This window comes from Chelonoidis abingdonii, chromosome 6 (assembly GCF_003597395.2).
Source record: "Chelonoidis abingdonii isolate Lonesome George chromosome 6, CheloAbing_2.0, whole genome shotgun sequence".
NCBI lineage: Eukaryota > Metazoa > Chordata > Testudines > Testudinidae > Chelonoidis > Chelonoidis abingdonii.
In genome coordinates, this window is record NC_133774.1 from 20,989,420 (window position 1) to 21,015,726 (window position 26,307).

The 26,307-nt window shown below is 40.2% G+C and overlaps 1 protein-coding gene across 5 annotated transcripts in view; it reads left to right on the forward strand.

Moving 5' to 3' along the window:
• Positions 1 to 26,307, forward strand: part of WDR7 (WD repeat domain 7) — a 359,997-nt gene that overhangs the window by 23,934 nt on the left and 309,756 nt on the right. For all 5 annotated transcript variants that reach the window (XR_004376795.2, XM_032802575.2, XM_032802574.1 and 2 more), the window contains exons 3-8: positions 73 to 179; positions 14,899 to 14,977; positions 15,538 to 15,712; positions 16,604 to 16,680; positions 21,304 to 21,423; positions 22,003 to 22,148. Coding sequence is in view for 4 of the 5 variants with exons in the window: in XM_032802575.2 (XP_032658466.1) it covers positions 73 to 179; positions 14,899 to 14,977; positions 15,538 to 15,712; positions 16,604 to 16,680; positions 21,304 to 21,423; positions 22,003 to 22,148 (704 nt within the window). In the remaining variant the exon portion in view is untranslated. The remainder of the gene's footprint in view (positions 1 to 72; positions 180 to 14,898; positions 14,978 to 15,537; positions 15,713 to 16,603; positions 16,681 to 21,303; positions 21,424 to 22,002; positions 22,149 to 26,307) is intronic.

Below are 26,307 nucleotides of genomic sequence, written 5' to 3' on the forward strand. Positions count from 1 at the left end.
GTTATGTGATTAACTGCTCTGCTAATAGTAGGTACAGTGAGTTTACTGTATACTTTACTTCTGTAATTCTAGATTAATCCCAGAGCGCTGCTGTTTGGTCACACAGCTTCAATTACATGTTTGTCCAAAGCCTCTGCTTCCAGTGAAAAACAGTATATAGTGAGTGCATCTGAAAGTGGGTGAGTTTTTCTATAGATTAAGTAATATGTAGATTCATTGATTTAAAACAAAGGAAATTAGAGATGGAAGGGAGAGAGATCAGATCACTTACAATAGAGTACCCCTTTCCAGTATAGGTTTTCTAAAGTATTTTTATCTAGTCCTTTAAATACCCTACTTCCAAATAGAGAAGTCCGATCACATAGACTAACCTAAAAGCTTGATTTTTTTTTTTTAAATTGCCATTAGATCTAGAAGTATGTCTAAACCTTGTATTTAATCTTTCTGTATTTAAGGTGTGTATCATTGTCCTGAAAGAGCAGCAAAGAATCCTGTGGCATCTTATAGACTAACAGACGTTTTGGAGCATGAGCTTTCGTGGGTGAATCTGACATGCATCTGACGAAGTGGGTATTCACCCACGAAAGCTCATGCTCCAAAACGTCTGTTAGTCTATAAGGTGCCACAGGATTCTTTGCTGCTTTTACAGATCCAGACTAACACGGCTACCCCTCTGATAACTGTCCTGAAAGCAGATTTTATTCTTTGGTGTAAATATGTCTGTTCCAGAAAGAATCTGATTGTTTTCACACTGCTCCTCCATCCCACCCCCTTTCTCTTTCTCACAACCAATCCCTGATTTTGCACCATGAACAACTCATTGTTATACAAAAAGATTGGTTTACAGCAGATAATACAGCCAGTAAAGCATACTTAATTTACATTGGAGTTCTTATAGTAAAGATGCCTTAAATTTTAAGTCTTTTTTTTTTAATTCTCCTCAAAAAGAGTGGTTTTTACTAGCTAAACAATTTGAATAACACCTCATTATGCAGTTGTTGTTTGTATCTGCAAATTAGATTAGCTATCCATGCAGGATTTCTGTTTGCCAAAACCTGGTTGTCTTGAAATTGTGGCAAATCCAGATACCCACTTTGTGATGAATAGGAAACAGCTGCCTATGTAGGTGGACTCAAACTTAGTTCTCATTTAACAACCAAATGCCCATTGCTTCTGAGACACACAGTTTTAAATTGGGACAATGAGCAGGCCTGTATTTTTTACTCATCATGCCTTTTCCTGTCTGTGGTCAAGCTCTCAGTGACTTCAGGAGGTGCGAGAATGACCAGGTGTCCCGATTTTATATGGACAGTCCTGGTATTTGGGTTTTTTTGTTATATAGGCACTTATTACCCCCCACTCTGCCCCAATTTTTCACCCTAGTAGGTGCAGGATAGTCCTACTACAGCTTGTTGGTGGAGAATAATTGTATAAACTAATATGTAGTTAAAATTTAATTTCTTTTCTATCATTTTATTCATTCAGTTCTCCTTTTTTCACTCTTGATTCTTTTCTCATTAATTGAAAAGGATAATTTTGGAATTTTTTTTTTTTTTTTAAATAAAGCATACTATTGGGTAAAGTGAGTAAATGTTCAGTGTAATGCAAAGGATTTAAACACACAACTCCTATTGACATTAATAAAAATTAATTGTGATGCAATCACATGGTACTATGCTGAAAAATTGCTCCATAAGGTAAACAATGCTTTAATTAAAAACAAAAATCAAACCCCCCAAATGATGCTGTAGCAACTTAAAAGAAAAATGTATAACATAAGTTATATTGCACATTTATGTTTTAAAATCTGTTGATATACTGGTAAAATGCAGCTTCTGCATTTGAACTATTTTATTCTGAGGTTTGATGAATCTGTAGAATGTGAATGTACTTTATTTGACTATTGAATAAAAGGTAACCAAATATCTATCCAGGGCTGCCCAGAGGATTCAGGGAGCCTGGGGCAAAGTGGGGGAGCTGTGGCGCTTGTACTCGCCTGGCTGTGGTCTGGGTCTTTGGTGGCGGGGGGCCCTTCAGTCGCTCTGCGTCTTTAGCAGCACTGAAGGGCCCCCCACCCCTGAAATGCCACCAAAGACCCGGCGCGACTGCCCCACTTGCCCTTCCCTCTGGATGGCCCTGTAACTATCTGTCCTTTGTCTATTTTGCTGTGTATGTAATTGGTGTGTTGATCTTTCTATAACCACAACCTCCATATATTTTGAGACATTCCTCTATGGTTGGACTATTTTTCTTTTTCCAGTGGAGACTACCAATAGCAGAGTAGCTACTAGTAGATGAAAGATTAATTTTCAACTTTCTCTCTTGTGACCATTTCCTCTAGGAAGCCCTAGAAGAATTACCAAGCATAATAAATATCCAACAATTAATGATATTTGGTTATGGATTGCGTCCCAAAACTCTCTAATGATTACATGTCCATCACAGATGCATAAAATCTCCTCTCTCACTACAACTTTGCCAGCATTTATCCCCATTCTTTCTCCCCGCCCCCTCTCCCACCCACCTCACTTGTATGAGATAGCATTGAAACAGTATCTTAAATTTTATTTATTGTGCTACAGACTGAGATTGCTGGTCCTCTTTTCTAGTTCAAATGCCGTTTCTCTGGATAACTTGTCTGTCTATATCCTTTTCCCAGTATGTCATCTACGGGCATGATTTTGTTAGGAAAATTGTCTGCAAAGATTGATATAAAGTAGTTAATTATTTGTTTTCTAATTGACTGGATGCTATCGCTTTTTTTAAAGTTAGCTTTCTGTATAAAACAGGTTTTCCATAGTGCTGAGAAACATAATGCCTGACTTGAAAGTACTGGTACTAGGGGAGAATGGGCCAGTTAAAGTTAATTTTGATCTCCATATAAGTTACAGAAGTTTCTTTACTGAATAACCGTGTGTATTCTATGACTCTCCCAATATTTGAATCTCTCTGGTTTGTGATTAGGGTTAAGACCTGGTTTATTTGCGATGGGTGTCATTGGTGAGGAAAAATAATTTATCTCTAGTTCTATTCCAAACCCATAGAGTTGCTTAAGGATGTGTGTAAATTTTTGTAGTGTATGATTTTTTTAAAATCTGTTTTATTAAACAAATTCAGTTTGATCTAAATTTTATATAAGATGAGAGCACATAGTGCAGTTGGCTAGTAATATTTACACTATGCAATTTTCTTGTTCAATAAAGACGCAGTGCATTATATCACCCCTGCTCTGCTACTGCTTTGAGATGGCTGGCTTGATAGTACCATAAAATATTTGGAACAGCTAGTCCACCCTGTTTAATGGGTCTGTCCAAAGTATATGCACTCAGTCTTGGTCTTTTCTTGTAGAATTTATATGGAATAGCATCCTCTGTATTCCTGTTAGAGTTTTTTTCTGGAATAATCAAAGGAAGACTTTGAAAGAAGAAGAATGTCCTTGGTAGAATGTTCATTTTGACTGTCACTGTTCTCCCACCTAAGAATTTGCATACTTCCCCCAGCACTACAAATCTTTTTTCATTTGCTGAAGTAGTGGTTTGACAATTAATCAGAGCACTCTTCTAGGTTGTTTTGAGAGTTGAGCTCCCAAGTATCTTATAGAATTGTTGCCCAGTACCCAAATGTTTTCTTGAGGAGTGATGTTTCAGAGTTTGGCTAATGTATGGCTAGCATTTCAGTTTTGGTGTAATTTACTTTAAATCTAATACCAAAGTTGTGGATTTCTTTAGCAACTAATTTTAGTAAAATACTTTGTTTTAGGTAAAAATATTATTACATCTGCATATAATGCTGTTTTCTGATGCGTTCCTGCAAGTTTTATTCCTGTGGTAGATTTGTTCTTTATCCTCTGTGGAAAAAGTCTCTCCATGGCCAATGCAAAAGTAGAGAAGACATTGGACATCCCTGCCTAGGCCCTCTGTGGAATTCAAATAGGGGAGATTTAGCCCAGTAACTCTCAGAGCTGCTTTTGGCTGGTGTAGAAAAGCAATTATCCATTTAAGGAACTGGTGGTCAAAATCCATATGGAAACAAGCAAATTCCACTCTATTCTATCAAAGGTTTTCTCTGAGTCTAGTGATTAAAAAAATAAATGGATCTTTTTTTGATCTGGCATTATGGATAATTCCAGGTACCCTCCAAATCTGTCTATTCTTAAAAAATACAGCTTGATCAGGATTTATATAAGATGGAGCACAGATGGCAATTGGCTACCTAGTATTTTTGCTAAAATCTTTTTAGTGATTCAGTAGTGATAAGGGCTGTTAGGAGCTGCTTAAGGTAAGGTCTTTTCCATCGTTAGGTAGCTTTTTTTGTAGGTTGAGGAAGTTCCTCCCCTAACAGAATAGTGTTGAAGGTGCCTCTCAAGAGACCCAGAAATACCTCCTTAAATACCTGGTAAAATTCAGCTGGCAAGCCATTAGGTCTTGGAATTTTACCACTGTTCATACTTGGTATTACCTCTAGGATTTCTTCTTTTGTTATTTCTTCATCTAAAGTTTCTTTATCAATTTTGTTCATCTTTGGTGAACTTACTACTTCCAGATGTTTTTGAATAACTTCAGAGGTTGAGGTATCTGAGATATGGATATTTTTATAATAAACAGCTAAAGTAGCACATTTCATCAGAGTGTGTAACTATCTTTTGCTGATTTCCCCCCACCCGCCCGATAATCGATGGAAGATGATGCTCTTGGATACCTTAAAGCTTTTAGCCAATAGACTATCACTTTTATTTCCTTTTTCATAAAACTTGTGATTTGTAAACCCAAGGCTTTTTCAGTGGCATCTATCCTCAACATATACATTTCCCCCCAATCTTAATTAGTTATGTTGTCTTTGTGAGATTTTCTTGAACCTGCATCTTTTATGAATGTCTTAAGACCTTTTAATCTCCTGTGCTAATTCTATTTTTTTCTTGAACTTCCTTTTTTTTTTTTTTTTCAATTGAGAGGCTGTGCTTGTCAACTGCCCCCTAAATACTGCTTTACCTGCCTCCCAGAGAAAGCCTTTTTTTATATTGTCTGTATAATTTATTTGAAAGAATTGAATAGTGTCCTGCAATAGTGCTGCAATCTGATCTTTGTTTTGGAGAAGCAAGAAGTTCATTTTCCAAAAAAGTGACCTTTGTGACCCATACCAGGCAGCAAATATTACTTTAGCTGATGCATGATCTGACCATGTAATGTTGACAACTATTTGCAGAACTCGTCTGCTTCGTTAGGGATTTAGGGATTAACATTAGCGTTATTCTGGTATGTAACGGATGATAGTATGAATAAAGTGTATAATATCTTTCCCCTGGATGCAGTTCTCTCCAGCAATCTGAGAGAGTGAATTGTTGACACAAGGAAGTTATTGCTGCATCTGCTTGTCTATCCACCTTGTCTTTTTTTTTTCTTTTTTCTTTTAAAATAAGATCTGTCCCAGTAAGGATTCTGTGTGCATTTGAAGACTCCTCAAAGTATAATTTTCCTTTTCCCAAAGTGTGGCAGTGTTTTAAAGAAATCATTAAAATAGATTTTTGCTTTTGGCTGGGAGTATAACTGATATTAAAAACCCAGCCATTGTCCCTTTCAACCATGTAAATTGTCCCTCCTTATCCTTAAATTGATCTTTAATTTGAAAAGGTATGTTTACTATGCCTGTTAGTCTGTTCTTTTCTTTGGTCGAAGCAAAAAATGTCTGCTGAAACCAATTAGCTTTCATGACTGTAATTTATCCATCCTGAAATGAGTTTATTGAACAAGAATAATCTGTGTGATATATTTTGTTTTTTTAAATTCTATTCTACCATGGCTTTTTTCCCTGTTAATGACGTCATTTAGCCCTTTTACATTCAAAGATGTCACCTTAGGAAGACCATTGAGAGTAGTTGTTTAGCTTATTGAAAAACTTGAAATAATTATGGTAGTTAGCTGTTTGATGTCATGTATCTGTCTCCGATCAATGTCTCACCTGTGTCTGATTATGTTGCATTCATGATTATAGCTTGGTTTCTGTTTGTAAACTTCCATATATATTTCTTGTATTAATTTCCCCTGCACACACCCCACATCCTGATTTTTCCCTCTCCTCTCCTGCATTCCACTTACTCTAAAACCGCAAATAAAATATCAACATAACATGTAAAACAATCTCCAAATGACTGTGCTTTGCTGAACTCTGTACTCTCCCTATGAATGCTTGGACTGCTTCTCTTGCAATCCAGAGGAGGTACAATCTTCACTTCTAGGACTTTGACCCTCAACCTTAGGGATAGATTACATCTGATCATTTGAGTTATGGGGAGGATTTACACAGAATCCCTAAACACTCTTCCCCATCCCCTCTTTATTTTCTCCAATATCCTCCATCCTTGGGATTCCTTCCTGCTCCTTCCTCTTATTGTCCTTTTATTTCATCTATGTTTTAAAATACAGAACCCAGCTATTAATGATCACCCCCAATTAAAGCAAATTCATACTATTTCCTTTATAGCATTTACATAGTTATTATTCAACTGTTCATTCCTGGTGACTCCCAAGAAGTCCCTTCTGGTTAGTCTTTAGGTTATTCTCAGGTATCCAAGTTCTCTTGTTCAGCTTCACTACTGCCATTGCCAATACAGTCGCTAGAGACTTTCTTTTGTCTTTTTGCTTTCCTATATTCTTTTTCCTTGATTTCACTCTTTGCCAAGAGTTTTTCATAAGCTTATCTGTAATTACTACCTATGCAGAGTCGTCTTGTACGTATGAAATTTGGATTTCTCAAGGGGCTGGAGTATCCCCCCCTCCCTTTTTTTTTTTTCAAGCCTCCTACTGTATAATGCTGAGTTTAGAACCTGAATGAGAGTTTAAATGAGAATTCCCTCTGTAGCAGATATCTGGCCTTCTGAGTGTTGCTGTAATTTCTCCCCCAGCACTCTTCTCTTTTTTAAAGTTATGACAGAGAAGTCATGAAAAGAATTGCAGCTTGTGGCGTTTGAATATGAGCTCTGAATGCTCTCTAGCTTGCTTCGTAATTATTTTTTTCTGCTGATAATCATAAATTTTCACTTTAAAGTCTCTGGGTTTATTATTAATATTATTATTATGGAGGGGGTGGAGGGTTAGCAGCATCCTATGTGATCTCTCCACTTTTACCTCTTTTAGGAAGCTCAGATGTAACAACTCCACAATTAAAGTTTTTACTTACCAGATTGGGTTTCCTCTTTCAGCATTTCCAGGCAGCCCTTTATTTCTGTTGTTTCTTCTCAATCTGTCAACCAATTTAAGCTGCATCTCCGCTGCTCTGCTCCATCAGTGCCATTCGGCTCTGCTGTACTTTTTCTCTCTTTTTGCTTTTCTTAGGCCAGTCTCTAGCATGCTACCAAGTCACTTATTTCCTTCTTTATTGCAAGAAGTTCAGTGTCTCATCATTTCTCATGGCCTTAAACTCAGAGATCATCTGCAGAATGTAGCCATTTGATTTTCCTCAGCCCTGGCATTTCTGCCTAATATGGCTGGCATGTGTTCTCTTGGAGTCTGAGAGGTCTCTCTATGCAGTGAGCCAGAAACACTCTTCTTAATGAGGTATCTTTTTAAAAATTGCATATTTGCTTGGTGAATCAATCCTCTGCTTTGTCTTTTTGGGGAGGTTAGAAGCTTTTGAGAGTTAGCAAGGCACTACCTCCATCATCCCCTCAGAGCTCAGCCTTCAGGCAGCTCTATTATTTTGGCTTCCTGTTGGTCTCCCTTGATTAAGCTAGTTTTAACAGTCATGACCTTTTTCCAGTGCTATTTACTGTGGTGTGCAAATCCTCAATGCACCTGAGACCAGAAGATTTTTCAATAGCAGTGTTGTTGGTCCACATCTGCACCCTATGCTTCCTCATGTTCAGAACCAAGGGCACATAAAGGGCAGTATGAATTGATGCCTCTTTCTACTACTTGTGGTCTGAGATGGAGCCATTTAATGTCCTCAGCTTTTGTTAGCCTTCACAGTCAGACTCACTTTTTTTTTTTTTTTTTTGTTTTCTTGTAAATATTTGTTCTTAGCTGTTAGTATTATTTAGATGACTTTGGGATTTGACCTCCTCCTCTCCCCCTTACTAGTTTCACCATCCAAGGCACTTACTATGCCCAAGATACCAGGCTTTCAGCCCTGCCTGTCCTGCTCCCTAATCGTCCCAGTTAGTGACCCTCACAAGAGCTGCCTGTCTTAGGAAATCACACATTCCTTTTGTGCAAAACTGCTATTACCTTCCCTCCTGAATAGACAGTCTGAGGAGTTTTGGCTCTGCAGGCATTTAATGGAGCTCCCCATGAGACCCCTTTCTGATCCTCAGCCTTCTTGCTCCCTGGGACTCTGATTGGAGCATCCGGGTAGTGGCCACCAGGCACTGATGCTCTGTAGCTCTAGATCTTTGAGCAAGTCCAAGGACTTGTGTAAGAAGGGGCATGAGGAGGGTAAAGGCCCAAACACCCCATCAAGAAGCGGGATAAATTATCTCATAGCTCCTCTAATAAAAGGACTGCTTCTCCCCTACCATTGGCTCCAAGTGAGACTCCACACCCTAGTCAGGTGAGCTTGGCGCTCATGAGGAGTACCTGTCAACGTCAGTGGTAGAAGAAGCTTCAGTCCCACCAGAATATTTTGAGGAAGATGATGTCAAGCTGTCTGGAGTGACTCAGAAGCAAGAGTACCAACCTCAGGGCTGACTATTAAGAAGCAGAGCACAAACTGCAAACTGATTGTGAGTTCTATACTTAGATTTTACCAACCAAGTATCAAGTGCAAACTCCTCAAGCACTATAACCACCTTAACATGGACTCCCAGACAGTACCCTTGAGTACTCTGGTCTATCTTGTCACCCAGGTAAGCATGCCTTTGTGATAAATGATCCCTTTCACCAAAAATCACAAAAATATTCTGGTTACTCCCAGTCCCAAAGGACCAGTCACTTTCCCCAGATCAGCTGCACTTTAAATCTTACACCAAACACAATGCTTGTAGCCAATCTGCTAATAAATTAGCTAAAGATTTGTTAATTAAGAAAAAGAAATGAGTTATTTACAACGTTAATGCAGGTAGACCTACACACAAAAATGAGTTAGTCTTAGGTTTCAAAAGATGTTAAAAGTTTGTATGCTAAGCAGGATCTATATGTCCTTTAGGGCTATCCAGGACAAGCACTGGGGATCTTTCGCTTATGCTTAGTAATCCTTCCCCTCAGAGTCCAAGCAACATAACAATACATTTCTCTCTTGTCAGGGATTTTTATTCCTTTCCCCCAGAGTTCATGCTGATGGGAAGAGTCCACATGCATGTCTCCTCTTCATTGGTGTGGGGGAAGCAATCAACAAAGTTTTTGTTCTTTGATTTTTGACAATGGCTCATTTTGGTTGCAATGGGCCTTCTTGTATGTAGGACCTAACATCTTCTGTGGGAAACCAGCCTTTACATTTATTATTGCTTCCTTCCTGTTTAGTGAGTTACAAAGTTAGAGGTTCACAATGCAAATACTTAACATCTGTATCCCATGTTATAAGGTTATATTAAGTGAGATTAATACTGCAGTATCCTACAAGCATTTCTTAAACTCTGAACACATTTTTATAAATCTAACATCTATTTTAATAATACTAACACACTGGTGAGCCAGACTGTTTCCAGCTATTCATTCATCAGTGTTCAGTTGGGGCCAAGTGGCCTTGGCATGAGCTGACACTTGGTCTGTCAGGGTCCTATAGAGGAATAGCTGGCTCAGCATGAACTGCTGGATCCAATGGCAGCCTTTTCTTCTTTCTCCAAGTTGAGGCAGTAGCATCAATGATTATAATCTGTATCAAGATCTTTTGGTGAGGATTGTGGAAACTCTCTAGATCATCCTGGAAAGAGGTTCAAGTTCCAATGCCTGGGCTACTGGACATCCATCTGATTATGGACCTTAACAACATGGTTCTCCCTGTTGTTGAGGTCCTATTGGAACTTGCTAAAATGGTTTGGCACACCCCAGCTACCTATACCCTGTCTCTGAAAAGGGCAAAGAAAAAGTACTTTGTTCTATCTAAAGGACTAGACTATTTGTTCTTTCACTCTAATCTGAATTCTCAAATGGTCTAGGCTGTCATGGAATGTCACAGACTAGACCAATGTAGGTTTCTGATTTGGGAAAGGATGCCAAGAGACTGGATCTTTTCGGCAGAAATAATTTTTTGTCCGTTGGCCTCTTACTTTATATAGCAAATTACAAGGCATTGATGTTCACGTGACTATTAATTACAACAAACTGTCAGAATTAGCTAATTAGCTGCCACAGGAGCTCTGGTCCCAGTTCTAGCCCATCCTTGAAAAAGGAAATTGGTTGCCAGAAGATCCCTTCAGGCATCACTCAATGCAGCAGATATGGCTTCCTGCTTCATAGTGACTGGTCATTATGAGGCAGGCTTCATCCATTCAGTCCTCCTGGCTTCCCAAGGACATCCAGGTAACAGTAGAAGATCTCCCCTTTGAGGGTAAGAACCTGATTTGATGAGTAAAGAGGTGAGTCATTTCATTCCCTTAAGGACTCTCCTGCAACTCTCCACTCCTTGGGGATATAAACCCTGGCATCCTGGAGGAAATATTCCAAGCCACCTCCTCATAGACACCATCCTGCCTCTTAGCCCTTCTATCAGAAAAGGGCCTATGAGCCCCCTAGGAAGTGTCAGAGGGTACAACACAGCAGGCACAGCGCAGTGCTGTCATTCCCTTTCAGTCCCAGCCTCCCACCAAGAATACATTTTGATGGGACTCTAGAGAGGCATGAACCAGTCTCCGTACTGCCTGTTACTCTCTGTCATTGACCTCCTGCCCCATGGTGTCCTGATGCGGCAGCATATCACATTGGACGAATGGGTCCTAGACATCATCACGACCAGTGACACCATAGAATTCCTTTCTGCTGCTCCTCTGATCCCCTTCCCCCCTCCCCCCCATAACTCTTCTTTGACAGGGTTATTGGCCTAGCGGATGCAGGGGAAGTGGTAGATGTGATATATCTTGCTTTTAGGAAACTTTTAATGCAGTCCCACATGACATTCTCATAAGCAAACTAGGGAAATGTTATGTAGCAGAAATTATTATTAGGTGGGTACATAGCTGATTGAAAGATTGTACTCAAAGAGTAGTTATCAATGGTTCACTGTCAAACTGGGTGGGTGTATCTAGTGAGGTCTTGCAGGAGTCAGTCCTGGGTCTTGTACTGTTACTCCAAAATTTGGACCAGAGGCACCTCAATAATGGCTTGCTGATATTTGTAATTGTCAGTTTGGCCCATTTCAGTGGGTAACAGGAGGTGATCTGCCCTAGAGGAATTGTCTGGGTTTTATCAGTGAGTTTGTCTCTGACCCTCAGAGGACTCCTCAGAATAGATAGTTCTGTTGACCCGTGGGAGGACCTGTATACAGCCCTCCGCTCAAAGGATTGACATTCAGGTAAAAATTGCTTTGAAAACAAAATAACGTTTATTTAAATATAATATTCGCTCCTTCAGCCCCTCAAAGACAGAGAGTTTTTATGAGGGTGTTGTTCATGGCAGTGACATGGCTGCCTTGGTGATGCAGAGTAGTCTTTCCTTATCTTGACAACTGGCTGCTCACGGGACAATCTGATCAGGAGGGATGGATGGTAGTCTTCTCCTTACTCAACTTCTTTCATGCTGTGGGACTTCAGGTAAATCCAGAAAAGTCCACTTTATCCCCATACAACTCACAGATTTTATTGGAGCAAATCTGAACTCAATTTCCATCAAGTCATACTTACTTACATACTAGACAGACTCAGTGCGATAAGGGATCTCATTGCCCTGTTCTGATTCAGCCCCCAGATGACAGTCTGTGTCTACCTGGTCCTTTTAAGCCATATGGCTGCCTACACCTATGTGACACCCTTTGCAGGGCTCCTCTTCTGTTGCCTCCAGGCAGTCTCTGCTCCATACAGACACTAATGAAGCAAAACTCATTTGCCCAGCATAAGTGTCCTCTCATCCCTCAGCTGGTGGGAAACCAGAGAGCCTGTGTGTGTAGGGGTTCCCTCTGTTTTCCCACTCCCCACAAAGACACTTATTGCCTACAGGGCTGGAGAGCATGCCTAGATAACCTATGCCTAGATAAGGCTTCTGAGCTCCGCTGCAGTGCAAACTGCACATCAGTCTTCTCTCGTTTTGGGTAGTGCACAGTGCTTGCAAAAGGTTTCTATTCTTTGTCCATCCACGCATGTCCAAGTTACATCAGACAACATGATGACAGTATTTTATATAAACAAACAGTGAGACGTGAGGTCTTACCCGCTCTTCATGTAAGCAATCAAGCTTTGGAACTCTCCTTGGCAATGCAGCTGGTGGGAGTAATGAATACCTTAGTAGAGAGCCTGAGCAGGCATCTTCACAAGTAACATGAGTGAGAGCTCCACTGTTCAGTGGTGCGGACATTTTCTAGCATTGGTGTTTCCCATCCTAGGACATTTTAATTGCCCAAGCAGACATGGAGTGCCCATCTTACTGCTCACAAGCTGCCCAGCTGCCCAACTCCAGGGGAGGATGTCTTTCTGGTATAGTTGTTGGATCCGCTAATATATGTCTGTTTTTAATTTAGATGGAATATATGGGCTAAAGTTGTTAACATAACTCAGTCGTTGTCCAATCTCATAGAGTTTAAACAAGGTCTGGGGTTTGAAATACAGATAATTCAGTCTGCTTAATACAATGGTGCAAACACTGTAAAACTCGTACCAAATATTAGAAATTTATTAATTGAAACACACACAAGAAAAAAAAATCAAAATGAGGTAAAGAGCATAAGCACTGAAATTGATTGTTTATGCAAAACAAATGTAATAAAAACCTTTTAAAGTCCTTTCTGGAGATGCTGTGCTCACCTGCCTGGAAGTTGAGTGGAATTAACCAAGAGAAAAACTACTTCAAAATGATAATACTCATTCTCCTGGTCTGTAAGAAAAATCTCCGCTAGATGATAGTTTTAAATGTTTATTTGGTGGATTCAGTTTAAGCAACTTGGTTGTCTAGGTGGTGCCCATTTGTATTTCGTCAAGGAGCGACTCCCCACAGCAGGTCTCTGATGGACAAGTGTCGCCTCTCATAGAGCCAATGACTTGGTGCCTTTAGCCCTCCTGTATGTTCCCCTTTGTATTTCTTCCAGCATGTTAGAGTCCAAAACAAAGGAAAACATTGTACTAAAAATCAGGATAATCCAAGGATTTGTTGGCAGGTGTCTAGGCTTGTGTCTGTGCAGTTAGTCTCTCCTTGTCCTATGCTTGGTCATCCCATCCACCAAATGGCTCATCCATGTAGCATGGAACCTTAGGTTCTTGGCTTGAACCAGATTTTCCTCATTGAGGAAGCAGCAAAACTCTGTTCTCCTTCCTGGTTAGATCTCAACTAGGCAAAGTCTCTGCCTTCTAACTCACTTCTCCATGTCTGACATTGACTGCAGGATCAGCTGGGTCCACAGGCTCCTCTTAACCCTCTCAGTGCCAGTGTGGCACCTGTCTGCCCCATCACATAGCAGCAACAAGTGATACTTTCACTTTTCAGCAATTTGAAAGCTGTGAAATTACCCTCAGTCTTCACTGCCACATGATAAAGCACCACTGCTTTTACTGCCTTAAGATATGGAAAAGGAAAACCTAGCTCTTTAGTCTTAGTATTTAATAGGTTGTTGGAAATAAAGGTTGTTGAAAATATTTTCATGAGAGAAATCGGGAGCCCTGGGCTCTACACAAGCATCCTACTGAATATTTATTATTGTTTGTGACAAGTCTTGGCTTCTCACTTCTTCTTTCCATTGTAACTAAAAAAAGGCCAGAGAAGCAGACTTTGCATGGAAGGCTGTGGATTTAAAAAAGAGAGAGAGATGATTTTGAGAAGAGAAGGGAAATTTAAAAAAGGCTGACTGCTACCTGACCTAAACATTTGGAATGGACTAGATCAGTGGTTCTCAACCAGGGGGTCGTGTACCCCTGGAGATACGCAGAGGTCTTCCTGGGGCTACATCAACTCATCTAGATGTTTGCCTAGTTTTACAGCAGGCTACATAAAAAGCACTAGTGAAGTCAGTACAAACTAAAATTTCATATAGACAATAACTTGTTGGTTTTTATGCTATACACTAAAGTGTAAGTGTGCTATTTATATTCCAATTGATTTATTATATAATGATATAGTACAAATGAGAAAGTAAGCAATTTTTCAGTAGTAGTGTACTGCACAGGTGCTGGCTTCCTCCGGGCCCTGGGGGTGTTCAACCCCTTGTTCCGCCCCCTTCCTACAAGCTGTACCCTCCGCCACGCCTCTTCCTGTCCCAGGCCACACCTCTGCTCTGCTCCAGGCCTCCCTTGCCCCCATGCCTCCACCCCACTTCTTTCCACCCCCACTGCATCTCTTCCTGCCTAGCTCCACCCCATCCCCGCTCTTCCCCCACCCAGCACCTCCTGCAATCTGTGAAACAGCTGATCGCAGTGAGTGGGAGGCACTGTGGCAGAGGGGAAGGAGTTGATCGGTGGGGCCACTGACAGATGGGAGGCGCTGGTGGGAGGGGATAACTGGCTGCTAGTGGGTGCTAAGCACCCACTAATTTTTTTTCCATCAGTGCTCCAGTCCTAGAGCACTCATGGAATCATCGCCTGTGGTGTGCGGTGACACTTGTATTTTTGTGTTTGATTTTGTAAGCAAGTCATTTTTAAGTGAGGTGAAACTTGGAGATACGCAAGACAAATCAGACTCCTGAAAGGGGTACAGTAGTCTGGAAAGGTTGAGAGTCACTGAACTAGATGATCCAATATAGCTTTCTTGAAACCAAAATAATTCTGTAACTTGCAAGTCCTTTGAAAAATGAAGTGCATGGGCATGATCAGAGTTACTTACCATATGTGTTTTTTAGGGAGATGTGTCTGTGGGATGTGAATGATGGGAGATGTATAGAATTTACAAAACTCGCCTGCACCCATACTGGAATACAGGTTGGTATTGTATTCATGTAAATGTTAAAATGCATGAGAGGGCATTTGAGGAACTATTTAGCTCCATCGCTGTAGTCTTGTTGCTAATAGTGGGCTGTTATCGTCACAAATTCAGTTATGCCAGTTTATAAAATATATTTCTACGTTGGCACATACCCTAGAAATGGGTTGCATTTCAGCTTTTGAAAAATTGTCAAGAATTAATTTACAGTGATTATATTTATCATCAGGTAAGTAGCACCGCTCCCCATGGAATGTAAAGCCAAATCTTTGGTCAGCCAGTTCTGAAACTTTTTTTGTAAATATTTGGTTATGTGATATAATACCACAGTGTGTTTTGAGGCAGAAGGGGGTGTGGATTTAAAAACAAACAAACAAATTGTAACTACCTGGCTGGCCTCTTCTAGTTAATCAAGGAATTCTAACTTATCAAACTAATTTATAAAAATAGAAAATTGTAATACACAAATAACAACATAGAGATCAAAAACCTATAATTACATTGTGATTTAAAAAAGTATTAACTGGTTGCTTAAGGGACTGTGTTCTCTTTACAACAGTTCTACCAGTTCACAGTTGGGACTCAGCGTGAAGGCAGGCTACTGTGTCATGGCCATTACCCAGAAATTCTAGTTGTGGATGCTACCAGTCTTGAGGTTCTTTATTCCTTAGTGTCAAAGATTTCTCCCGACTGGATCAGCTCCATGAGTATTATTCGATCCCATAGAACACAAGGTAATGAGAAATTGTTTGAGTTTATTGTACTTTTCTTTTTTAAGTAAGAAAAACAGCTACTTTTTGTACTAGTCTCCTGGCAAAGTCTAGATTGGAATGGAGTCACTTCATGTTGAAATCGCACAGTTTTCAAATGTTTCTTCCATTTGAAGAATTAAGGCTATTTTTGCCAAAAATCATCAAGTTCGAACCTTTTTTAAAAAATACAAGTGGGTATTTATCTTTCTGAGGGAGAGAGAAAATTTGATGTCGGTGAATGGTACAGGCTTGGTAGCCTTTGAGATAGCAGGTTTTTTTGGAGGTTTTAGGTTTTTTTGTTTTTTTGTTAATCCACAGAATAAGAATTACTGTTCAGACCCTGGCTTTGTATACTGGCCTGAACTGGAATTCAGAGCAGTCGCTTCTAGGAATGGTAGTGTAGTTCAGTTTCCATACATATTCAGTAAATCTTTACTACTATGTAACCTGGCCTTATGAATGGGTCTATCCAAACCACACAGAGGGAGACGCAGCCCTTAAGAGCTCATGTGATTACATCTGCACAATCTACTTGGAGTGGAGTCTTATTTTGACATCTAACATAGGCAGAGCTTGGCCCGTGTGCAGAGCTTGGGAGAGTGCCACTCTATTATTGTTTTTTCTCCCCAGTTTGAGCTCTGTGTATGTATGCAGAGAATTCCTCACCCCCACGAAGCAAAAGAACAAATGGGAAATTAGTGCCTTTTTTTCTTTGCGTATAGTTTGCCAGTTCTAATTTATCCACTTGAATTTGGAACAAGCACTTCATGAATTTATTAAAAACTTTAGAATATTTTTGATGTTTGTAATCTCTTATACAACATATCCTTCATTTTATTGTAATTTCTTTTCTATCCCTCTTTCACCCATCAGAGGATACTGTCGTAGCAGTTTCAGTGACTGGTATTCTGAAAGTGTGGATTGTAACTTCTGAAGTTAGTCGCATGCAGGTAAGCAGAAGAGTTTCTGAATCCGAATTCTTCCTTTGCTGTCAAACATTGCGTGGGGCATGAACAAGGTTCTGCAATTTCTATTGTGGGCCACTCTCGGTATGTTCTCTGTGTTAAGTCCCATAATTTTTCCCTCTGAATATTGTTGAACAAAAACATTCTTTTGGTCAGCATCTTCTGTGTGATCCTCCAGCTGCCCAAGAGTCATAATAATTGACCTCTCCTCTGCCTTCCAAAAAGGGACTCCTTATTCCCTAAATTCTCCCTTAAATTAGCTGCAAACTCTTCAGAGATGTCATTTTTCTATTGTCCGTGTCTCATGCTGCCTTCTTAGAGGTCTGACTCTTAAAGTTAAGTCCAGAGAGAGTCTAGTGCTAAGTCTGCCTCCTGTTCCCCCCTCTCCATTTAATGCTATGGTATTTGGTGATTTAAAAATTACTTGTACTGCAAGGAAATTACAACCAGCTTTGCAGGATGAAGGTGGAGCTTTAAATATTGATGCATATATACTTTTCATTTTACTTTCTTTCTCTCTCTCTCTCCATTCTCCCCTCAGCTTTGTTTGTTTGTCCAGTAATGAATTCTACTTGTGCATTTTTACAGAATTTGCAGTGGGGATATGGAAAAGTAGAATCAGAAGGCAAATTTTCAGAGATTGTTTTATTATAGTAGTTCTTAGGGTTTCTAGTGGAGATCGAGCTCTCATTGTATATACAGCTGCACCTAGCACATAATAAGAGACACTCCCTGCTTCAAGGAGCTTGCAGTCTAAATAGATGTGGGAGACAGACAGGAAGTTTCATTATCCCTATTATGCATTTGGAGTAACTGAGGTACAGAGAGATTTAAATGACCTACCTAAGGTGCACAGGAAACCTGAGCAGATCTGGGAAACTAACCCAGATCTCTTGCCTTCCAGAACTGTGCCTTAACCACAATACCATCCTCTTCTTCAGACTTAGCTCCTCTACCCTACCCCACCCCATTCTGAACCCTGCATGATGTACTGTGTAAGTGACTTAAAAAAACCCTTTGAGAGGATCACAAATACAGTTTTGGTAAGTGAAGATTTCAGTGTACCATGCAGAGTAGCAGATAGAATTGCATAAATTTCCACTTTTACATAGAGAGCTATAAATCCTTGGTATGACAGTCTGCTGTTCCTGCCCTCCTGTACTGCCAGCATCTGAATTGGTGCCAGTCAGTAAAGTAAAGAATCTTTCTTTAAAAAGGTGTATAACTCTTTTAGGAGACTACTAGCATTTTAGGTGCCCACAGGAGATTCATATGTTCTATACATCAAAGCTAAACATCTGCAAACTTTTCCCATGGTGTAAATCTTTACAGCTAATTTAGATTTTGTTGCTTTAATTTAGAAGGCTGCATCTGCTCTTGAATATTAAGGGGGCACCAATTATCTTTACTATGTATAAGATCAAATATAGATGATGACTTCAAATAGCTGAGTTACTCACTTCAGTAAACAATTCTGAGACTTATTTTGGAAACTACAAAAAGGAATTGTGTGTGTCTCTTGGTTGAAAAAGATACTTGATTCTTGTTGGTCCTCTGTGGCAGAGACTGGGAAAAAAGGGGAACTCCTTCTACTGTTTCACTTACTGAAATAGCCGGAGTATGCTCTGGAATAATTTGGCATGTTTGATACAACTGGTGTTTCTTAATTTAAAAGTCTTCCTTAAAAACAATGTTAAAATGTTAAGAATTTCCAGTTGCTAGGGCCCCGGGCTGTTTTGGAAAGATGTGGACAGCAAAGAGGTAATCAAACCACATAAAATACTTTGTCATCCAATTTTTCTTGCAAAGATGTTGGGCTCCCTGAGAGAGTGCAGCTTGAATTTAAAACAGTATCCATCCTGTTCAGTTAGGCTCAGCTGACTATCTACAGACAAGGTCACTCACTTGACAGCGTCAGTACTAAATAGGCAGCACTAATCTGTCCTGCAGAGGAATTTGTTCGGCTTACCAGTGACAGAATAGGTTATCACACGCTCTTGCAGATCTTTTTATTCTATTAGTCTCAAACGACCTCTGAAAAGTTTTTTGGCTCTTCCTTGGGAGATGGTCATCTGGCCACAGAATTTTCCATTTCTCATTACATGCACATTGGGTAATGTCTACACTGTGATTTAAAACCTGCAACAGCAGGACTCCTAGCTCTGGTTTACAAACTTGTAGTGTTATGGCACTAAAAACAAGTGTGTAGATATTGTGGCTCAGTCTCTGAAGCCCACCTCTCAATGCCGGGCTTCAGAGTCCAAACTCGAACCCGAATGACTGCAGCTGTTTTTACTGTTGTAGAGTGAGCCTGAATGTGTTGGAGACTCATTGCCCTGAGTTTTAAAATTAAGTGTAGGCTTATCCACTGTTGTCTTATTAAACTTTATTTTGAGTGATAAATTTAAATGTAAGGAGATTTTTTTAAGATTTCCATATAGAAAAACTAACTATATATTATAAGACAAGTACAATTATTGATGTTGTCTTTGCTTACTGTCTATCTTTCTGAGATACTTAAGACCCCCACATTATCTGAGCACTTCATGATATTCGTTGTGTTTTATACAACACCTCTGTAGGCAGCAAAACATTATCATTTTAAAGATGGGGGAACAGGACCACAGAGAGATTGTGAGTAGCTCGTAGTCACACAGGAACTGAGATCCTTTGAATTCCACGGTAGAGCCTAACCACTGAACAATCCTTCCTCTTTTGTTCCTTAAATTAGATCCAGTTTTTGTGAAAGTGAGGAGGCTGATGTCATTGACAAGAGCCAGGGAATTTCACAGACAAGTCATTGTATAAGCTTCTTATTCTTCTCCCCAGCAATGCTCCCCGTGCATCCCTCCTGCTGTTTCAGTTCAGAGTTTTTTCTAAGCACACTCCCAATCATAACAAAATATACTAGATTTTATGATTGGAACAACGGGAGGAGGAGATCACCAAACTGCGTTGGTGTTCTTAGGTGAACAAAAACACAAATACGAGAAAGTGAGGTAGCTGTCTACTAGCTGTCTTGCTTCTCCCCTCCCTTCTTCCTCCCCCCCTTTCTTGCTTCTCTTTCCAGTCTTAAGTTTTTATTATTAATAGAGGGTAAAATGTTCGAGTGCCTACCTAGGGTGTAGGCTCTTAAGTAATATAGGCATCCTTGAACATTTTACCTAGATTTTCTTGGTAACTGACTAAACAGTGGTTCTCAAACTTTATCTTGTGGATCATTTATGATGAGATCCTCTTATGAACACTTCTCCCAATCCTGAGTGCACCCTTTTCCTCTTGTAGCTCTAACACTCATTAACGTGAAAGGGGTCAAATATAAAATAAACTCATCTGACATAAGGAGTGTGGCTGCTTGATTATATCTCATCCATTTTGTCTCCACATTGTTTTTTCCCTGCTTTTCCGTGACATCGGACTTTCAGTTTACTATAGCTGAGTCTCCACTTGTTGCCTGCAGCCCTCACTTCTCTAATTTCTACATGCTGTAGTAAGGAGAGGGCCTGAAACATAAGGCCTTGTATTAGTGGCCTGGTGTGAGCCCTGAGGCCTGGGCTAAAGTAATGGTCAAAATTTGCTAATATAAACCAAAGTTAAGTTGTGAGCAAGAGGTAGGCCCTGCTCAGAAAATCTGGCAAGAACAAGGCTGATATTGCAGAAACACACATTCCTTAGTAGTGCTAATCATAAGAATATATACACAAACCATTGCAGAAAGATGGTACGAGAACACTTCAATACCAGCTGGTACCAGAACACCTCGATATCAGCACACTCCCCAAAGATAACAGAAACACACTGACCCATCCTAAAGATAAGGTCGGGATAACAGCATGATGGATAGAAATGTTTTGATCAAACCAACATGAATGAGGTAATGGGCGGCACCCAAGTACGTCAGAAGGTGGCACTTAGATACGTCGGGGTAGTATGTAATTTGTTTGTATTGATGTATCTCAGAGGGAGTGTCTTTGCCAGCCTAAGGAGCAGTGGAAAGTCCTGCCACTGACTGAGCTGCCTCCATTGTCATGGGCATACATGTCTTAGCACCTGCTAGACTCTACAAGTATACTATTACCGTGTTTCATCGACAATAAACCTGGCCAGGCCCCTTCTCTACTAAACCAAGTCTTGTGGTCTTACTGGGTGGTTCGCCTGAGGTCTGCTGTGCCAGCTATCTGCGCAGAGCTGGGGCGGCATATGGAGGGAACACAGACGCAGCTGATCATCTGACGACACATGCCTTTTCATAGTTTTTGGTCTGCTCTTCTGTATGCTTCCTACCCCTTTAGTTTTGGCAGTCTGCAAATTTGATCCTGGTTGAATTTTCACCAAAGAAATATCTGACAGAGTAAAACATGTTGCATCCAAATAGGATACTCCCATATATCTTTGGATCTTGAGTTACATCACAGGAAACATCCTTGCTTGAAGCTTGATAAATGTTTTGCTATTGTGACAGAAGAAGTTCTGTGGGACCACCTGAAATGCTCCTTAGACCTGCTCAGAGGTCCAGAGAGCATCATTTGAGAATCGTGGCACAAAGGAGAACAATTTTAGGTATCATAGGGCTGAATAAAGGTAACTTTTTTTTTCTTTCTCTTTTAGGATACGGAACCAATATTTGAGGAGGAGTCTAAACCTATTTATTGTCAGAACTGCCAAAGCATTTCTTTCTGTGCATTTACCCAACGTTCACTTTTGGTAGTGTGCTCCAAATACTGGAGGGTAAGGATAACCAGTTAAGTAAAAAAAACTGGCTTTTTCTTAGTAGTGGAGGCTGGTTTAATAAAACTGTTAGTGAGACATAGGAAAAGAAGCTTGGGAAAATGTTAATACTCAATGAACTAATTGATTTATATAGTCTATTTCTAGTATATTGTCTCACAAGGTTGGGAGTATGTTGCTTTCATGCTTTGGACATTATTTAAAAAATAGATGAAAACCCCTTTTTGAAGGCTAAATAGTTGATATGATTTTGTTTAATGCAGACAAAAATCTGCAAAATCTAAATAAATAGAAAGCATGATATGCCGTACCATATTTGTAATGTGTATCAGAGCATTGCAAATATGACACAGACATTGTAATTTCTGTAACAAATTTATTTTCTTGGTTATTTTATGGAGTTGAGTATGTATTAAGTATCTTCTTATGTAAATGCTACCACAGGTAATAGAATTGAATGTTCCTTAAAACTAAATATGTGGAGGTGTTAAATTATCAGCTATCCAAACATTTAAAATATGACCATGTATTGATAAACAAATAGACGTTTTGTTTTTGTTTAATTTTGCTTACGTCCAGGTTTTTGATGCTGGAGATTATTCCTTGTTATGTTCAGTTCCCAGTGAAAATGGACAAACTTGGACTGGCGGTGACTTTGTATCAGCTGATAAAGTGATCATATGGACAGAAGATGGACAAAGTTTTATTTACAAACTACCAGCCAGGTACTCAGAATTTTAAATAATGGAGCACATATGCGGTAGCAGGTAAAACTCAGAAATGTGGAATAAAAATAAAATGTTAAATTTGTTTGATCCCTAAATCAGACTAATGTTGTAGAAACTAAAATGCCACTAACATACCTTAAAATTTGTATATCCCCAAAATGTTGTACCTTAAGGTAATAATAAAGTCAAAGCTTCAGACACGTATTTTCCATCATTACTATGATCCTTTGTCATTTGTTATTGCTGACATTGGAGAGTTATGTGGTGTTACTGGGTTTACTTTTCCCTTGAAGATGTGCCGTGAACAAGTTCAAGCATGTATTTTAAATATTTTGCTGAATCAGGGACACATCGAGGGAAGAAATATTATTTGTGCTATGTTAATTAGGATCAACAGGATGTTGTTACAGTAAGTTAAGTGTAGTATTTCAACCTTTAAAAAGTGGACTTACAGCGCATTACTTATTTTTGTACACACAAAAGGTAAAAGATCAGACTTGGTGGGTTTTTAAAGTATGTTTCCACCGAGGATACTTTTTTTAATGTTAATCAGACCCTTGTCTTTACTTCGTGGTTATGACTGGTTTCTGCTGAAATCATTGTTATCAGAACCACCTCAGCTGGGAATGTCTACATTGTATGCTGCTGATTAACTTGAATGGTCTGTGTTCCCAATTAATGGTTTAAAGATAAGGAATAGAACTAAACTGAACTCTTTAAAGTTGGAGCCTTCGGGACGCTACAGATAGTTTAGTTTAGTGGAGGACTGTGAATGACACAATTAGTGATAACATTAAAGACTTTATTTAAAATAAAATAATCAGCTCAAGTAAACAGGTATTGCAGTATAAAGATACATTGCATTTATTCCATATTCCAAGATGAAACGGTGCATCCAGGGGTAATCAGTCCCTGGTTGAGAAGAACGGGCATGTAATCCTTTCTTTAATGGTACCTTGATGGCCAATGAGTGTGCTAACCTAAAATTAATGTGCTACCATTTTTATAATCAGTTATAATACCCCTTAATTAATTAGGCCCACCTTTTACCATATCTATATTTTCACCACCATGATGAAATATTTTCTACTTTATAATAGACTATTTCACATGAAATGGCATCTTAATTGACATCTATGTAAATATTGTTCCAGTAACTATTAGTACAGATAACATTCTTCCAAAACATTCACATTTTGTCTAGAGCATTTGTTAAAACCAATACATGTTTGCTGCATGGCCTGCCTTACCTCTAACCTGACCCTGAATTGTCTACTTCACTCAGATTTTATTAGGCCTTATTATCCTCATATCTTCTTAGACCCAAAAATGGGCACTTACATTTCAGCACATTGGTATAAATAAACATCATCTTTATAGGCTACACTCTTTCTCAACTCCATTTGCATGAAATATGCTGTGATTCTTGCTGAGTTTGTAGCCGGTGCAAAATTGTTTTATGCTTCTCTGATTATGTGTTGAGATCCTGTTTAACCTTTCCTAAGCCACTGTTTGATCTAATTTCTGTATCGCATGTCTTGAACATTATCTGGGTGAGTTTTGGAACCAGTTTGGTATAAGCTTACTAACAGTATTCCAGGTCAAGCTAATATTTCTTGGTAACTTGTTGCTGGTCTGTGGGCCTGCTAGTTTGTACAGTATACAAGAGTGTGTCTCCAGCCCCAGAATCAGTTATCTGATGTTTTTAGAAAGCAGTTTTATCACTTTTCTTTTTAGTTATTGTCATGACAGAAAGACTCTCTTATCCAAGATGCTTTGTTTTTGTAATGACATGTTGTGGTAAATACATTTTAGTTGCACATGATTTGGATCGTAATTCAGTACAGGCGAGTCTCACCTTACGTGCATTTCAGATGCACGAATTCAGCTTTGTGCAGTCGGCAAAAACAAAACAAAAAAAAGAGAAAAACAACAATTTAAATACTGTACCTGTAGCGAGGGCTATTCCGCCTGCCATTCCACTCAATGTAATTTTGACTATACCCGTTTTTCACTTTACGTGCTGACAGCGGAATGTAACCCCAGTGTAAGATGAGACTTGCTTATATGTGTAACAGGAAAATTAAACAGTTGTCTCAATCTGAGCTAGAAAATGATTGTTTGTCTTTAAGTATAGTATATGTAGCCACTTGCAATTTTAATTCTTTAATTGTTCTCAATTATATAGTCTTCTGACTGAACAACTGTATTTGTCTGGGGAGCATGTCTCTTCATAATGTATAAACTCTTAGGTTTCGTATGCAGAATCTAATAAGGATCAGTAGAATTCTGTGTGGAGTTCAGAGTATTAGGCCTGGTCTACACTACAAGTTTAAACTGATTTTAGCAGCATTAAACCGATTTAACGCTGTATCCGTCCACACTACGGGGCCCTTTATATTGATATAAAGGGCTCTTTAAATCAGTTTCTGTACTCCTCCCCAATGAGAGGAGTAGCACTAATATCGGTATTACCATATCGGATTAGGGTTAGTGTGGCCGCAAATCGACGGTATTGGCCTCCAGGCAATATCCCACAGTGCACCACTGTGACCGCTCTGGACAGCAATCTGAACTCGGATGCAGTGGCCAGGTAAACAGGTAAAGCCCCGTGAAATTTTGATTTTCATTTCCTTGAGACGGTTAACCAGCCGTCCTGTACATCTACTGGAATGACCGGGAGTCATTCCTATTTTTACCCAGGCGCCCCGGCCAGCCTCACCTGAGCCAGCAAGGAGCACTCATCGGCGTGATGGTTGATGACGGAGATCAGTCATATTGCACCATCTGCCACGGGGAGGGAAAAGGAGCCGGATAACTGCTCTCCATGCTGCAGCATCGCGTCTTACCAGCAGCATTCAGTAGACACAGGGATTGAAAGAATATCAAGAAACTATTTCTTTCCCTTTCTTTCACTGCGGGGGGGGGGGTAAATTGACGAGCTATTACCCTGAACCACCACCGGACGATGGTGTTTGACCCTACGGCACTGGGAGCTCAGCAAGAATGCAAAATACTTTTCGGAGACTGCTGGGGACTGGGGATAGCTGGGTCCTCATGCTACCCTCACTCCCTCCCTCCTCCTTCCAATTGAGCATCCATTGAATCTCTGGCTCTCCGTTAGCTTGCAGCGGCACTGTGTAGCTGGAGATTTTTTTTCAAACGTTTCGGCATTTCGTTTCTGTAACGGAGCTTTGATAGAACAGATTTGTCTCCCCATCAGCAATCAGATCAGTACTTTCCGTACGGCCATTCGGAGCTCCTTTTTTGGATTTGACTGCATTGCCACCTGCTGCTGATCAGGCCCGTGGGCTAAACGCTGTGTGTCCCTAACTTGAAGTGCTGGCTGGTAGAAACAGCGACTGCTGCAGAAAGCAGTTGCGCAGAGCAGGTAAATCCGGCATCTCCTTTTCCCTCCCCGGTGCCACCGATTGGTTGCCAATATGAAACCTGATCTCCGTCATTTCTACCATCAAGCCGTGATGGAGTGCTCATGTGCTCGGGTAGGTGAGGCGCCGTGGGGCGGCCTGGTAGGACCATAGGTGACGCTGTCTCGGGCATTGGGTTTGGTTTGGCCCTGGGTACATATCTTCCGGCGGTTTAAGTTCATTCCCCGTTTTTTTCATATTCCACGTAAGAATCGGACCTACCATTTCCGTTCGCGTCTTCCACTGGGGCCTCAGTAAACCGTGCCCTGGTCTTTATCCATTAGCAAGGTGGGGAGCTTAGAGCTTGAGGGCTCAGTTCGAAGCCCCCTCTCTCCGCTTGTCCTCGTCGTAAAGGACCGTAAGAATTGCTTGTATATTAGTGCCTTGGACTCATCATAGCAAGCGGGAATGCTCTAGTGGTTCCTCTCTCTCCTCTCTGCAGCCGCCACCGAATTAATGTTGCCTGCGCTGAGGACTGGTGTCGATTAAGCCGGCAAGGAAAGGCTGCCTCCCCCATTTTTAATCTCACTAACAAAGTTTCCCTATGTTCTATTCCTGCCATTCTTTATAACTTCAAATTGACAACAAATGGGTGGGGGCAACTGCCGACGGTAAAGCCCCAGAAGGTTGGTGGTGAGGAGGGAAACAGGCAACGGGTGGGCGTTGTTTTGCAGTGGCAAAAACCCCTGTGCAATGGCATGTAGCTCATCCATTCTATGTTGGGATCT